Here is a 17,257-nt window from a genome sequence, read left to right as displayed (position 1 = left end):
AACTTCTTCACACTTTTTCTTTGTCTCTGTAGTGTTCCCTACCACATTTGTGCTATCGTCATTACTTTGCCTTAGTTTTTTCCTATGTTGTTATATTTCTGTTTCTATGCTATCCGAGTACAGTATATTATAAAGATTTTCGTCATCGTAACAGTTGCGAAGACTCAAATAAAGAATAGCGAGTAACAATAGACGCGTAATTTCTTTTTTGGTTTCATTATGCTAGCTGTTTCACAAGTGGCCTTGAGAATTGTACAAGCTGTCTCCCCTCATGTAGTGCCCTCGCCGTCCTTTTTTCACTTCGACAGACTACGTCAACAGCATCGCCGCTGTTGCCACCAGATAGTCTGCGACTCGACGGATCTGTACCAAAGGTAGGTGATGCGATTCGACCACTTACGCGCGTTGTTCAATGGCTCAGCTACATGCCAGCTCCGCACCGTTTCCTTCAGTAATAATACTCAATACCTATTATTGGTTTTACATCCAGTTTTCTACACTTTAGCTTTATTTTGCCTCCCCCCACGCCCTTTCTTTATTACCACGAACTACATGGTACTACGTCTTCGCTGCCTTCGCAAAGGACCATAGCGAAGTGTGCTACATCTATGACAAGCAGATGGCTTGGAAGCGACAAGGGCACATGCCTTAAATTTTTCTGCGTCAGTTGCTTCGGTACATAGCTTCTTTCTTTACACCGTTCGCGCATCTGTTCTCTCATAGGCTGTACGTACCGACATTTAAAAGAAATCATGCCGCTTTCACAAATACAAGCTTTCCAAAATCTAAAAAAAATCAAAAATGTTGCTCCCCTCTGGTAAGCGAGAACAGAGGCCAAGAACAGCGCGTCGGCAGTACGCGCACGAAGTGAGCACGCGCCTTGTGAGCTGTTAAGCGAGGTATTCCCATATGGGATCAAAGGTCAGGGGCGCTATAACATAAAACTATTCCAAACTTTTCTATTCCATTTCTGCAATCGATCCTCCGCGATTGGCCAAAAACTTTTTTGGACCACCCCCACTTCACCTGTCACGTAACGAAAGCCACGATAGCTCCCCATCTGATCTGACGTGTGCACACCGATAATGCATGATTTGACCGAACAAAGGCAAAATAGTTTTTTTTTTTCTGATTCGACGCCTTTTCACCATTAGCCCTCGGCTATTGTTCAAAAGTTTTCGGGTTGCACCCACTTCACCTGCCTGTCACGCGCCGTCACAAAACCGCGAAAACTCACCGCGTCAAAGTGACGTGTACGCGTTAAAGATGCATTAATATGCCGAACAAAACTGAATTTTCTTCTGAATAGTCGCAGGTTGCCCCGTTCCGAAAGGAATAAAACATGACTGCCGCCTATCGCTCAAGCACTGGCTACTCGCACCTGCCGGAGAGCATGAGTTTATTTTTGTATAATAAGCGTGTCTGCGCGGCCGTGTAACGTTTTCGAGCACTTTCGGCACGTTTACTACCTCGCTCTGCCAACTTTTCTTTGCTGAGGATCCATTTTAGCGGCATTCTTAACCTTCCATTGCATGCCGCCGCGATTTTCGACCAGCCACCGCAAGCTAAGTAAGGGGAAGCGGACCGATTGCAGACCCCGGCACCACCCTCTTCATCCGGTTATCGGTTTTCAGTGCAGTGGCTCGGCCCCATCGAATCCCTCTCCACTTGAGCGTGCTCCTCGCCTCTTGTCAGCCAATTAGATAACACAAGTCGCTCACTGTGGGCAATGTTATTCGTTTTTCAAGCAAACAAAAGTGACCTCCTATGAACGAGGAGAGCGTTTGATTGGTCTGTTCAGATAGCCCTGCGGATGACCGCCCGATGCTTGCGTCGGCAGTTACGCAAATTTGACGTCAGGAGACTGCAATAAAAACATTTTGGAATAGTTTTACGTTATAGGGCCCCAGGTTACGTTACTCACAAAATATGTGTGGCGTAAGTGTCATCCGCGTTCGGACATTGCCAAGGCGGTCGTCTGGCCACCAGGAGGATCTATATATTGGGGGACAGGCGCCCGAACGCTGGGCAGGATCGAAACGCTTTTACGTAAGAAACGTTTCACGAAGTCCAATCAAGGTTGAGCAGCCTTTTATTATGCGCACAGCCACGAATTCATATTTTTGTAGCGAACGGCAGAATAAAGGCACAACATCATAATGTATTAGCCTTCTAAAAATGAATAGTTCTCACAATCCTGTTTTGTAGAGTATAGTTAAAATAAATTGACTCATAACTATTATCCAATATAGCGTATACATTTGTATACAACGGTTCATTCATTAAAACCGAACGGTATTAGCACTCGGAAGTAATCGCACCATATTAGGGAAATTCCAAGCATGTCCAGCAGTCCAAACCAGTAAACAAGCTGGGCTATTCAGGAAAAACGGTGATTTTTCAAACGACTGAGAAGCGTCAGCAGCCCCTTTCCTCGTGGAAGTGGTTTCGCCCCGTTGATTTGAACACAACCCACGTTGCAGTGCTCTTCACAGCAAACTCTGTGTGTTCGACAGCATAGAAAGTTCTCTATGCTCTCTTAGTGCATAATAGAGAAATCACCGAAACATAGGGAACGCGTTAGTGCGCGCAAATTGAGCGCACGGCTTCCGAAAGTGAGTACTACGAGATGAATCGAAAATTTTCAGCACGTTCCAGCAAGTTGTGCGATTCGGCTTTCGCTGGCTACGAGAGTGGCCGTCTCCGAACGACCCAAAGTGGGAAATAAGTGCACTTTGAACAAGATTGTCCAAAAACGTAACGCCCGAGTCTATAATGTATCTTGCGCTTGGGGAAGAAGAAAACATTGATTTATATCTACATTTGCATATACATTTATATTTATTAATAGCGCTTGAGGAGATGCGCTCTTTTGGGGTGCGGCCCTGTGATCAAGGCGACTGCATGTGAGGTTCCCTGACCGCTTTCTTTCACAGCGAAGCTGTCTTTGGCAAGGGGAGATCGCCAGGGGGCGCCGAGAAGTGCGGACGCGCAAACATCGGCTCCCGTTTCCTAAATGTTTTCGGTGGTGCAGTACGCGAAAACGCTTGAACACTGTGCATCATTCGACGCAGTTTGTTGCGGGGATCAAGCCGATACCGGATTAATATCGGTAGGTGCTTTTCTGGAACGTTTATACGACCTTGAACTTTTCGCCACGCCGGGCGGAGCTAACCCTAACGGGTCAACGCCGGTGAGGAGTACGGGCTAGGCCTTGGCCTAACTCCGGGGTGGTGGGGCATCATGCCCGAAGTCGAGATGGTGGAGGGGGTGGCAATCACCCCCGAAGAAGCAAGGTGCCCCGGCTGGACCACGGCAACGGGCAAGACTAAGAAGGCAAGGCAAGACACTTCCAAGTCGACGCCGGGCCCGGTAAAGCAGGGAGGCGGCAGGGGCGGCCGCCGCACGGCAGCCCAGCGGAACGCTCTGAAGAAGCTAGCCGCAGCCTCAAGGCTCCCGAGACTGCCACGGGACCATATTCGAGTCATCGTTAGGCCAAGGGGTGGCCTCGACGTGAAAAAGATAAGCACTATTAGAGTGGCACAGGCGCTGGCTATGGCGGCGGCGCTTTCACCCGACGAGGTTGGCGAAGACATCGTCTGCCCAAATAGCGTGCAAAACATCTACGTCGTCTCAACACCAGAAGAAAGGAACGCGCGTGCTTACGCAATGGTTCAACAGATACACCTGCGCGAAGGGGTCTTTGAAGTGGCCGCGTACATGGCCGCCTCGGACAATACATGCAAGGGTGTTGTGAGAGGCGTCGACGTCGAGTTCACCCACGCTCAGCTCCGCGCAATGATCGTACACCGGCGGAACCCCACCGCGTTGGAGGTGCGTCGCATCAAGACCACCACTACGGTTATCGTCCTATTCGACGGACTGAGGGTGCCGAACTTTGTCATGTGTGGAGCAGGCATGCTGCCCTGCTCTCTATACAGAAGGCAAGTTGATGTGTGCTACGGTTGTGGGGAACTGGGCCACAGGGCCGATGTATGTCCGACCCCGAGTGTGAAGAAGTGCAGGGGATGCGGAGCCACATCCCCCACTGAAGGCCACCAGTGTGAGGCGAAATGCGGCATATGCGGCGGCCCTCACCCAACGGCTGATCGTAAGTGCGCGCAACGCTTCCAAACGCCGTATGTCGTCAGGCAGAGACGCCGGAGGCGCCGGCGGAAGAAAACTGGCGACGCCAAGAAGGCCGGCAACGCGGCACGTGAGATGAGCCAGGCACTGACGTCAGCGCTACGGAAGAGGAGCTCTTCGAGGGGACGCTCCCGCTCGCGCAGTCTTTCCCGCTCTAGAACGCGCTCCCGCTCATATGAGCGCTCCGTGCAACGAGGGCGCTCTCAATCTAGGGGCCGCTCCAAGTCCAACGTGCGCATCGCAGGAGGTGCCACCTGGGCCGACAAAGTGAAACAGACGAAGCAGACGGGCCGGACGCAACACGCCGCCGCACAGGAGAGCGAGCGGGCGCATGATCCCAGGATTGCGCAGTTGATGAACGAAAACGCCAGCCTCAAGGAGGAAATCCGGAGAATGAAGGCCGACTTTGAGGCCTTCCGAAACGCCAGCGCCGTTCAAGCGGCTGCGCCAAGGCAAATGTCTACGGAAGAAGGGGCCACAGCAAGAGCGGTCAAGCGCAGAGCCACCTCCTCCCAGGGTACTGTTGAGGACGTGAGCACGGCGGAGGCTGCCATGCAGAGGTCCTTGGACCGCATGCAAAAATCCTTTGCCGAGCTGGTACAGAGTAACCAGGCCCTTCTACTCCGAGTGCAACTGCTTGAGAACGAGCTTGCCAAGCGATGTGACGTACACTACGGCGACGCCGCCAGGCCGGAGGCGGTGTCCAGTGAAATGCTACAAGACCACCAGCAGTCGTGGGCTGACGAGCAAGATGGCATCTCAGCCCGGCTCCGGTCCAACATGCCCAACCATGGCCAGACCGGATAGTAAGCTCATCGTGTGGCAGTGGAACTGTGCCAGCTTTCGGAGGCGCAGGCCTCAACTGGTGCAGTTCATCAAAGCCCGGGAGCCGCAAGAGAGGCCCCACGTCATTTTGCTACAGGAAACGGGAATGGAAACGATTTCCCTCCAGGGGTACCGAGCTGTCTCCTCGTTGGCGGAGAACGGGTTGGGCATCGCGATACTTATTGCAAATAAGTGCGCCTTCCAGGAGCACGATCTCCGTCTTGGCAACACCAAGCTGGAAGCGTTGCTCGTCGAGATCATACCAAACAGTTGGCTCAAGAACAGCGTCTACGTTATCAATGTGTACTGCTCGCCTAGGGACAACCGGCAGACCTTCTACAGCCTAACAACCAAGGCATCGTCCAAGGCGAGGGAGACGCCGCTCGTTCTGGCTGGAGATTTCAACGCGCCGCACGAAGCCTGGGGCTACGTGAGAAGCATTCCCAAAGGCTGCAGACTCCTGCAGGCAGCGACTGACAGCTCCCTAGAACTGATAACCGACCCCCATTACCCCACACGCATGGGAAATTCGGTCTCAAGAGACACCACCCCAGATCTGGCCTTCGTCAAGAACGCGCCGGGAGCAGAGTGGCACAACTTACAAGAGAACCTGGGAAGTGACCACTACATCGTGGAAATCTCCCTACCGGTCAGCGCGGCCCCGCAGAGGTCCTTCGAAATAGTCGACTGGGACGCCTTCCGAAAGAGAAGGAAGGACGACCACGAGAAATACGAGTCGTTTGCGGACCTCGTGGCGCAGCTCAAGAAGGATGTAGCTGCGGTCACCAGGACCGTCGAAACAGACCTCAAGCTCGATCGCATGGACGCTCGATTGGCGCACCTGCTCGAAGCGAAGAATTCCCTCACGGCCAGATGGAAGACGCAGAAGCTGAATCGCAACCTCCGGAGGAGGATTGCGACCCTCAACCGCGAGACCGAATCGCACTGCAAGGAGCTCGGCCAGCAGCAATGGAACGAAGTGTGCGCGTCCGTCGACGGCCAGATGCGTGCGGGAGGCAAGTGGAACCTCCTCAAGCAGTTATTGGACGACACCCAGTCTAAGAGAAACCACACTCTGGCTATCGATAGGCTGGTCCACAAGCTTAATAGCGAAGGCGCATCTATGAACGAAGTGATGGACGAAGTCGCGCGTCGCTACCTCCCCATCGGGCAGTCCGGGCCAGAAGATTACCCGGCCTATGGCGGCAAGGCAGACGAGGAGCTCGACGCCCCCTTCTCCGTCTCGGAAGTCAGAGCGGCCCTTCAAGGCCTCAACGGAAGATCGGCGCCCGGGCCGGATGGAATCTCGAATAGACTCCTTCGAAATTTAGACGAAGGCTTGATCGAACTGCTCACCAAAGAAATAAACAATGTCTGGGAAGCCGGCATCGTACCGGATGCCTGGAAGGAAGCCTCGGTGATCCTAATTCCGAAGCCGGGCAAGACACCAGCCATGGACAGCCTGCGACCCATTTCGCTCACGTCTTGCGTGGGCAAGGTGGCGGAGCATGTCATCCACAACAGAATATCGAGGCATGTCGAGGAACGACACCTCCTCCCGCCGAATATGGTCGGCTTCAGACCCTCGCTGTCCACTCAAGAGGTCATGCTGCTGATCAAGAGGCAGATAGTCGACGTGGTCACGAGAGACGTCCGAGGCATCTTGGCGCTGGACATCGCCAAGGCCTTCGACACGGTCAAGCACAAGCACGTCCTCGACTCTGTAACGAGATTGAACCTCGGCGAACGCTTTCACGCGTTCGTGAGCTCTTTCCTAAGGGATCGCAAGGCCACGATCAAATTGGGCCAGGTCAAGACGGACGGATACGCGCTGGGAGCCTGCGGCACACCGCAGGGTGCGGTGTTATCTCCACTGCTTTTCAACATCTCCATGAGAGACCTATCAGTCCGACTCAACCGAATCGGGGCCGTCAATCTCAATCACGCTATCTACGCGGACGACATCACCATCTGGTGCGGCGGTGGGTCGGACGCAGCGGTGGAGCGGGCCCTGCAAGAGGCCTTGCAAGTCACGGAAGAATTCCTCGAGGGGACGGGACTGGTCCTCTCGCCGACTAAGTCGGAACTCTTGCTCTATCGACCCGACAGAAAAGGCCGCAAGTTCGACACGACGCTGGACCAAGTACCGATCGAACTCAGAACGAAGACGGGTCAGCGCATCCAGAGGGTGGATTCTCTCAGAGTGCTCGGACTGGTCCTCAATGCAAAGGGCAACAACGCGCAAACGATCGTGCGCCTGAGTGCGAAGACGGAGAAGATGCTCCGACTTGTTTCGCGAGTGACGAGCAGGAGGGGGGGCATCAGCGAAGCCAACCTCATAAGGATCTACCACGCCTTCCTTATGAGCCATATCAACTTCGTGGCTTCTGCGCTAAACTGGTCACGTTCGGAGGAGAACAAGATCGACGCACTCATGAGGAAGAGTATCAAACGAGTCCTCGGCATCCCCATGACGACCAGCACGGAGAAGTTGATGCAACTCGGGGTCCACAACACCCTGAGCGAAGTCGTCGAAGCGCAGAAAACGGCACAGATCGTTCGCCTCTCTACCACCAAGGCCGGCCGCCGAATACTCGAGATGGCGGGTCTGGCAGCCATGGCCGAGGAGTCGTGCGCCGTCCCGCTTTGCCAGAGTGAAAGGGAAACCTTTCGAGTCTCCCCCTTCCCGAGGAATGTTAATCCACAACACAACGAGGCCCGGCGCGCAGCCAGAGCCCGAGCACTCATCAAGACTGCCCTGCAAACCCCAGAGCTCTCGTCCTTTGTCGACGCGGCTCGGTATCCCGGATCAAACTCGTACGTGGCCACGGTGGTTGACCCCCAGGGCAAGATCCTGAATGCGGCGTCTATACAACGTTCGACGGCGTCCGTCGCAGAGCAAGTCGCAGTGGCGCTGGCTCTGTGCGAACCCGGGCGCACGCATATCTTCACGGACTCCAGGTCGGCGGCGATGGCCTTTCTCGCCGGCTCTGTCTCGGCCGAGGCTGCGGCGGTGCTGAGGACCCGCAAGACAGGCACGGCCCGTCATGTCATCACTTGGTTCCCGGCTCACATGGGCCGGAACGTCTCCCCCGGCTCGATCAACCCTAATGAGCTGGCCCACGACCAGGCGCGAGGTCTCATCAACCGCGCCAGTCCGAGGGGCCCGGCTTAGCAGGGGATCGACCGAACCACGGACCCGCTGCTTACTTTCCATGAGATCACTACTCATTACCAGCTGGCACGCAGACAGTATCCGGCTCCTCACCCGAAGCTGGGCAGACCCCAGGCCTCGGTGCTGAGAATGCTGCAGACGGGCTCCTTTCCGTCTCGCTCGAGGCTGAGCCACTACAATCCGGGTGTGGATCCCCGCTGCCCAGACTGCGGCGAGGAACGGTCGACCTTGAATCACATGCTGTGGCAATGTTCTGCTTTGCGCCACTCGCCTTTAAACCGGCAAGAAGACTGGGATGAAGCCGTCCAGAGCAACGACCTTCAAGTCCAGCTTCGGGCTGTCCAAAGGGCCTGCGACAGGGCTGAAGATCACGGTCTGCCGCCCCCGGCGCAGGTGCGGCCCGCGACTACGACACGGTAGTCCCTTAGGACCAATTAAAGTTTCTTGTCTATCTGTCTGTCTGTCTTTGGCAAGGATCCCGGCTTCTTCGTGGCGTAACGTCGGCAGAAAACTGTCATCATTGATGGCTCATACCCCCCTACATATGCACTACCTTCGGGACCGCCAACGGTTTTTCGTCTACGGACATCAATTCGCTGGAAATTAGCCATATACAGCGTCGCTGTAAAAACCAGCGCGAAAAAGACGTGGGCGAGCAAAGAAACGACAAACACAAGCGTCTTTTTCGCACTGTTTTCTTTTTAAGATGAAAGGCAGCTTGACTAGCATACGACGCAGTCAGTGACGTAACTAAACATTCGTAAGTAAAGAAATAACCGCCTAGCAGCTGATCCGTGTTGCGGCAGTGCTAGTGTTTAACTAATTAGGGGGGGGGTGTTAATGGATCACAACTACGATCTTATTGCGCGGCACGCCGTAGTGGGAGCGGGGGGGGGGGGGGGCTCCGGATTGATTTGGACACCACCCGAGGTCCTTTAACATGCACCTAATTCTAAGTACGCTGTTGTTTTCGCTTTTGGCAGTGCTATTGGGAAGGCCACGTGTAGTAAGGGCTCCTGAAGAGCGGCGTACATACTGTTGCGTACTCCAGGGTAGCGTATCGTAGAGCTTCCGAGTTGTAGCGACGCCTCTTTATCGAAGCTCGACCGACATTACTATTGGGTAGCGTGGCGTAGTCGGTGGGCTGCAGGCATCCGGGAGACCATGGTGACCAGGCAAGGACGAGATGATTTCTAGTACGAAACGTGCACGGTTTATTCAAAGGTTGGTGAAAGATGAGAAGAGAATGAAGTGATCTAAAAGTACATTTCGGAGCCCCTTAAATAGGCTCTCTAAAATCGTGGGAGGGACCTTGCTCCCGTCGACGTCACGTGATAGGCACAGAGTCTGGTTTGTGGATGGGCGTCCCGCCTCCGCAGATACCAAGCCTGCAGCAAGGAAAGAGCATCCCGCCTCCCTAGATGTCATACCTCCATAGACACCAAGCCGCAAGTCCGGGATTGTAGACGCTTATCCTTCTTTTTTGCGCGTTGCTGGTTCGCGGAAGTTCTCCTGTAGAGCTTGACAGTTCGAGGAAAGGGTCCCTCTAAAGTCGCACACACACAAAAGGGGCCTGTAAACACTGCGGGGTGTATACACTGCGAGTGTATGCCAGACCGGCATACACTCCACTCGAGGCAACCACGGCGAATTAGGAAGTCACACTTCTTTTCGATAAGGCATGGTGGTCGAGAATCAATTTTGCGCATCATCTCCGCCGGGGGAGGAAGATCCCGACGCGTAGGGGCCAGCAGCCACTGTGCGAGGAATCGGCGTGTCAGTAGTAGAATTCACCTCAGGGGTGACGAACCCTTGGTTCGCGGCTGGTAGATTCCTGGGAGTCGTTCATTAGTCATCGTGGCGCTCTTGTGTCTTTTCTTCCTGCTCTGGTCTGGTGAAACTAGACTCGCAAACAGGTCTCGCAACTTTTCGTCTCCTGTTTGGGCAAGCAATCACCCCAGAACAGTGCTGGAACCACAACCGCAAAGCAGCGAGCACAAGGCCAGCCTCCTCCAAGATACACCAGGCTTTACAAAAAGAAAGAAAACCCTGCACTGCTTTCCCATTCCTTTCGCGCGTCCTCCCCCCCTGAACACTAAAACCAGCCAGTTCTTGAAAGCGTTAAGACATGGTTATTAAAATCAGCTAACAATCGAGTACAACTTCGCGAAAAAAAAAACACATGAACGAACGTAAAAATGCCGCGCAAACCCGGGTGAGCATGAGGCTTTCATTACTCTAGGGGCAACCACTCAGACAGTCGGCATTGCCATTAGGCTTACCTTTCTTGTAGCAAATATCGAAGGTGTACTTTGGAAGAGCCAAGCTCCAGCGCAAAAGACGACCGTTTCTCGTCGCAACGGACTGCAGCCATGTGAGGGGACAGCGGTCAGTCTCTATGGTGAACCTTGAACCAGCGATACAGCAAGCTAGCTTCTGCACCGCCCATACTACGCAGGCGCATTCCTTTTCTGATGCACTGTATGCTTCCTCACAAACTAAAAGCTTTCTACTGGCGTACAGTACAGGCTGTTCGTTCTCGTCATCTCTATTTTGATAAAGCACCACCCCCATACCCCTGTCGCTGGCATCACACTGGATGACTCGTTAGTGCTTTCTTCAGCATACTAAAGACCTTTTCTTTTGCGTCATACCACTTTACCGTTTGTGGTTCTGTTTTTCTGAGGGCATCCGTTAAATAACTCGCAATCTCGGAATAACGTGGGATATATCTTCGGTAATAACCCGCCAAACCAAGGAATGACCTGATATCCGCTAGGTGCGTGGTGGCGGGAAGTTGTCTATTGCGGTCAGTTTAACCTCGGAAGGCTGACGATGGCCTTGCCCTATTACATGACCTAGATAAGCTACCTCCGCGTGCCCTAATTTGCATTTGGGAGCCGTGACAGTTATGTTGGCCTCTCGTAGACGACCCAGCACGGTTTGCAAATGTTGCATATGGTACACCCATGATGAAGAAAAGATTGCTATCTCATCGAAATACGGAAGTGCAAAGTCCTCCATTCCTCGTAGTACGTGATCCATAAGGATAGAGAAGCAACATGATGCATTCTTCAATCCAAAGCTCAGGACTTTCGGCCGAAAGGTTCCCATCGGGGAAACAAATGCCGCAAGCCTGCTTGCCCTTTCGGTCAACGGAACCTGTCAGTCCCCTCTGACTAAATCAAGCGTAGAGATGAAATTAGCACTGCTCACTTTCTCAAGCCTTTCCTCGATAGGCGCTTTTGGATCAGTCTGGTCCCTCGTGATTAAATTGAGCCTGAGGTAGTGGATACACGGTCGTGGCTACATTCCTGGGACCTCAACCAAGAGGTGAGGTATAATCACTCTCTCCCGGTTCGATTACACTTATCTCTAACATCTTGTTTACTTCAGCGGCCATGACTAGACGTTGACGAGGTGAAACGCGATAAGCTTCCGAACGAACTGGGTCCGAAGAGGTTAACTCGATGTCGTGAACGATCGCAGTGGTCCTGCCCGGTGTGTCTGAAAATACGTCTTTAAATTCAAACACAAGTTCCCTCAGTTCGGCCCTTTGATTGGGAGTCAACTCCGCCTGCTCTATTAGCTTGTCAATGGTCTCGTGAAGGCCTTTTGCCTGCGTTACTGATGTTAACTACGGAAAGTAGACAATCATCTCCTCAGGTTTGTTAAGGGACATGTTCACAATGGCCTCCCTCTGCCGGTAGAGTTTAAGTAGATTACTGTGGTACATATGTAGTGTCATTCGTTTTCCCGGTATCATGATTACGTAGTTTGTTTCAGATAATTTTTGAATTGTGTCAACCGGTCCTTACCAATGAACCTCTAGTTTGTTTTTCAATGAGGGTTTCAGGATCATTACGCTTTCCCCAACTTCAAAGCGTCGCGTCCGAGCCATCCTGTCATGGTAATCCTTAGCATTGCTTTGTGCCTTACGCATTTCCTGCTGAACAATCATTGTGGCAGGACTTACGTTCACTAACTTTCTCCTGCTTTCTGCCTCTCGACACATCTCAGGCTCCGGCGCTTGCCTGACCTCTTCATTACCTTGTGTACCTTCCGCACTATCTCCTATGGCTGTCCTCTTTAGTGCTGGTTAACGAATCTTCCATCAAACCTTTTTCCTCCACCATTGGACATTCGTACACTGCTTTGGCCGCGAGCTCCCTTTCCTTGGAACGAGTTAGCGCTTGCACTATCCCTTCACTAAACCCGGTTCCCCTGTGTCGCAGCAAATACTCAGATTTGTTAGAAAACAAATATGGATATTGTGGCGGAAGATGTGCCGAGATGGCAGCTTCAGTGTCCTGTACTCCAAAAGGGCCTTCGATACGAATCTTTGTCACAGGAACACAAATACTTGAGGCCTCTACTGCTTGTCTTATCGAAGGACATTCGCCCGTGAACTGGCCTTCCTCCACGTATGACGGGTGCAGCACGTCCATTGTGGCTGCCGTGTCGCGAAGCACCCTACACGGTTTGCCGTTAACCATAGGTCTCGAATGTACGGTTCTAGCAATTTCAGATTTTCCTCGTTACTACTTAGTGACATCAACACTAGTTGGGGGTTTGTGCATCCCACGGAGATATGCCCCGTTTGCTGGCAGTTGTAGCAAACTACTGGTTTCTTTGCCTCGAAAGCTTTTTTCTTGCCTTTCTGCCCTCCGTTTGGGTGACTCCTCCTTTCCTTCGGTGTCCTCGTAACTATTTTTCACCGAATCTGACCTTTCCTTTGATTTATACTGATTCGACTTCGACCATCTCTCTGTCTTGTCGGGTCTGTATTTATTCCCGTCCTTCTTAGGAGCTTCGGTGCCTTCGAACGCACGGCGAGTTACGTACTCCTCAGCGAGATTGGCCGCTCTTGCGATAGTGTCTACGCATGGCCTATCCTGAAGCCAATATTTGATGTTTACTGGCAACCGGCCGTAGAACTGTTCTAAAGCAACGCACTGCATTGTCTTTTCGGCGTCGCCGAGTGAACCCTCTTCTCTGAGCCATTCTTTCAGGTTTACCTCCAAGGTGTATGCAAGATCTAAGTATGACTCACTTTTGGTCTTCTCGACTTCCCTGAATTTTCGCCTGAATGCTTCTGCTGATAATCTATACTTTTTAAGCGCATTCGCTGTGACTTCATCGATGTTCTCTGCTTCTTTTCCCATGCGGGCAATGATATCAGCTACTTCATGTGGCAGTTACGCAAGCAAACGTTACGGCCACGTTTTCTCGTGAATTTTGCCTTCTCACACGTGCGCTCACACTGCACCAGAGAAAGACCTATGTCCCCTCCTACTGCGTAGGGTGCCATCAAGTCTGTCATTCTGCGCTCGCTTTCGCGTGATTTTGTGCCAAGTCTTTCCGTATATTGAGCTTTCAGGAGCTCAATCTCTAGGCACTTCATTTCGAGATTGCGCTCGTCTTTGGCCTCATTTGCTGCCCGCTCGCGCTCTCCTTTTGTATCTAGGCGCTTACGCTCTTGTTTATCCGCAATGCTCTCTAGGTATTCCTTACAGTTGATCGCCGTCTCTCCCGGTCGCTTCGATCACCTCTATGATCTCCGGCTTTCTCTTTGATTCGGCAATTTGGAGGCCCAACTTTCTCGCCAAGCTCAACAATTCCGGCTTCTTTAGTGTCCTCAAGTTCATGGCTGCCCTTAGTGCTGCTAACTCTTCACTTGTAACAACCTCGACGTACTGTAAACTTCCGTCAATGGTTAAAGAAAAATCACTACACTATACTGTCCAAAAAATACGTAAAGCCAAGTGATATCTTAGTGAAGAAAAGCCATGCACTCACCATATGCAGTCATGAATCCAGACACCTTTCTTCTGAACGTTGTCACCAGGACGTAGAGGCTAAGATCTCGTAGATGTCGTCCAAGTTGAGGTCTCCAGGGTAGCGTATCCCAGTCGCTGCCAGCCAATTTGTTGCGTACTGCAGGGTAGCGTATCGTACTGCTTCCGAGTTGTAGCGACGCCTCTGTATCGAAGCTCGAGCAACGTTACTAATCGGTATCGTGGTGGTGTCGGTGGGCTGCAGGCATCTGGTAGACCACGGTGACCAGGCAAGGGCGAGACGACTTCTAGTTCGAAAATTGCACGGTTTATTCAAAAGTTAATGAAAGATGAGAAGAACAGAATAAAGTAATCGAAAAGTACATTTCTGAGCCCCTTAAATGGGCTCTCGAAAATCGTGGGAGGGGTCTTGCTCCCGTCGACGTCACGTGACAGGCACAGAGCCTGGTTTGTGGATGGGCGTCCCGCATGCGTAGATACCAAGCCTGCAGCAAGGAAAGCGCGTCCCGCCTCCGTAGATACCAAGCCTCAGGTCCGGGATTGTAGATGCTTATTCTTCTCTTTTGTGAGTTGTTGGTTCGCGGAAGCTGTCCTGTAGAGCTTGACAGTTCGAGGAAAGGTTCCCTCTAAGGTCGCACACACAAAAAAGGGGCCTGTATACACTGCGGGGCGTCCGCCAGACCAGCATATACACGAGACAACTATGGCGAACTAGGAAATCACACTTCGTTTCGGTGAGGCATGGTGGTCGAGAATCCATTTTGCACGAGGTGCTAGACGCCAACCGTAATAATACGAGGCGCGCGAATATCTATTTTTCTCTGGTCCATTCTTTGTAGGCAGGTGCGCGAAGTAGCGTCGCAAGCCATGCCGCAGGCCGTCAAGACGTCTTAAAACAATTAGGTAAACTGGATGTGAATGTCGCCACGTGAACGATTTCAACCTACGTCGACATGGGTACTCGTCCTAGTTATCGTTTGCAGCTTTCATTGTCCAATCACGTTCATAGCATGGCCTGGAGGCAATTTTTTTAACGGTAATGCCTAGTCCCTTGTCGTTTTTGCAGACAGTCCAAGTGGCTAGGTGAGCATTAGCAGCAACAAAAGTGTCAATGAAAGTTTAGCTAATCACAGAAAATGTGCGAATTCACTGCGATTATTAATTCTATAGGGCACATGATGCAATTGCGAAATTGTAGCGGATAGTCGTCAGCTTCGCTCCTCACTTAATGACTTGGAGTCATTACTCGTCGGCTTCAATTTTACGATTACAAGATATACGCTGAAGTTAATAATTAAAGATTAGGTATCACGCTAGAGGTAATTAGCAAAATTACCGCAGAAATCTCGCTTGCTGCTAATGTCGGCCAAGCGACCTATAACATGTCTGGAATAACTGCAAGGGCCTACATATTAAAGTTTCTCTTACTAGAAATGTTCCGCATAAAAAAATGACCTGGTATATCTATGCCCTTTGTAAATTGTGCACTCTTTCGGAGTTACTTGTGCTTTTAAGGTTACACAGTTCTAACGTTCCGCAACGCTGCTTCTCGTATGTTCATTGTGCAGTCATGTGTTCTGAATGAATCATGAATATTTCTCATTTGCTGCATTGTCTTACACTTTTTTGTCTCTACTCTTTCTTTTGCAAATGGAAACCAGATTAAAAGAAAGGTAAGATGAGGTTGCGTTCTTCTGCACGCATATGTTAAATGTTCCTTGACTACGTTGCTTTATCCTGCTATAGGAACCTTATCGTCTAAAAACACATAATCGTGCACAAAGTGGCGCCTATGTGATAACACAGACACGACCCTTTGTTCAGTTGAGGTCCTGTAGTCCGGTCGTCCTCTAGATCAGCACAGCTGCACTGTGCTTGCATTGCGATAGTTTTCATACATATTGGATTGTATATAATAAGACTTTTGGTTAAAGAAGCAGGCGGACGAACTAAACAATGCTGTATGTACCGCGCCTTCAACGTAACTGGTTTTGTTTGTGCGTCATATCAACATGATCAGCCCATGTGGTCCTCAATCTGTGGTCTTTGAATTCTGACTACATTTGAGCAGTTGGTTGGATTTACTGCTTACATGACATTTTTGTAAAGTGCTAAAGCGAATATTTTCGGCCATTCTCGTCGGTATAACCCTGCATCAATTATCAACTCCTTTTTTTTAATTTTATGAACTGTCAACGTCCTAATGTTTTCTTGCCACAGCGTACGCCTTAGTGTACATGGGTATTTGGCAGTCACACTCTAAGCCAAACTGTAGCACCTCGAGTGGCCAGGCTTTGCCTTTCTTTTCAAACCTGTCTAGCTATCGTCATTTCAAATGCGTTGGGAGAAACTGCTTTTTACTGTTAACGACAGGAGCTTCCATCTTTTAGATTCTTTGTACGAAAAAAAAAGCGCGTTCAGCAGTGCATCTCTAAGAAAGAATTAAGAAAAAAAAAGTGTTTTGAGCTATGATGGTGCAAGCAACGTAATATATAAACGACAGCCACGCTTGTTTTTGCACGCGCGTTTCCGGCCCGTGCCATGGTGCTGCATTTGTCGATTCGTGCTGCTGCGCGTCTGGCGCTGCAGCCGTGATGAAACTGAGTGTGGCGTTGTACCAGTCACACGGCGCATGCACCGCCGAGCATATAGCAGATAATCCAAGCAAAGGCGGCACCCGTAAACATCGTGGCGGAATTGTTGAGTCCCGATGCCAGCAATGAGGAATTTTATTTTTAAGGTGCAGCTTACTTACAGCGTACATCTAGACTAAAAAATGCTTACACGCTTAAAGGCGTTTTCTTGTCGCACTGGTAACATCCTTACCGTTAGGGCCTTACAAAAATTTCTCGAGAACGACAACGGAGCTCTCAATAGACGTGCGATGACAAACGACGCAGTCAGAAACTATGTAATCATTCTGACAGTTTTGGGAGCAGAGAGATGTCGGACAAAAGAATTTTATAGGCAGAGATATGAAACTCTTCTGTCGGATCTATTTGTGTGCGGCCAAGGCTGTCATAATGATTACATAGTTTTTGACTGCGTCGTTTGTCATCGCACGTCTAGTGAGAGCTCCGTTGTCGTTCTCGAGAAATTTTTGTAAGGCCCTAACGGTAAGGATGTTACCAGTGCGACAAGAAAACGCCCTTAAGTGTGTATGCATTATTTTCCAATGTACTATAAAAACTTCTGATTAAGTCTTTGATTTCAACGCACATTTAAATGGTATTTCGTTCGAAAAGGGTATTTTGTTCAGACGAACAAGGCTTTCACTGACTTCACACCTTTCGGCTTCCCGTAGAACAGGGAG

General features: G+C 51.0%; 1 protein-coding gene across 4 annotated transcripts in view; it reads left to right on the top strand.

Annotated features, from left to right (window-relative positions):
* Nucleotides 1–17,257, top strand: part of LOC135921356 (collagen alpha-1(XVIII) chain-like) — an 840,088-nt gene that overhangs the window by 797,080 nt on the left and 25,751 nt on the right. For all 4 annotated transcript variants that reach the window (XM_065455691.1, XM_065455690.1, XM_065455689.1 and 1 more), the window contains one exon: nucleotides 309–374. In XM_065455691.1, coding sequence (XP_065311763.1) covers nucleotides 309–374 — 66 coding nt within the window. The remainder of the gene's footprint in view (nucleotides 1–308; nucleotides 375–17,257) is intronic.

Source organism: Dermacentor albipictus, unplaced genomic scaffold, assembly GCF_038994185.2.
Source record: "Dermacentor albipictus isolate Rhodes 1998 colony unplaced genomic scaffold, USDA_Dalb.pri_finalv2 scaffold_12, whole genome shotgun sequence".
NCBI lineage: Eukaryota > Metazoa > Arthropoda > Arachnida > Ixodida > Ixodidae > Dermacentor > Dermacentor albipictus.
The sequence above is the reverse complement of the archived record's forward strand: the minus strand, read 5'-3'. Positions and strand labels throughout refer to the sequence as shown.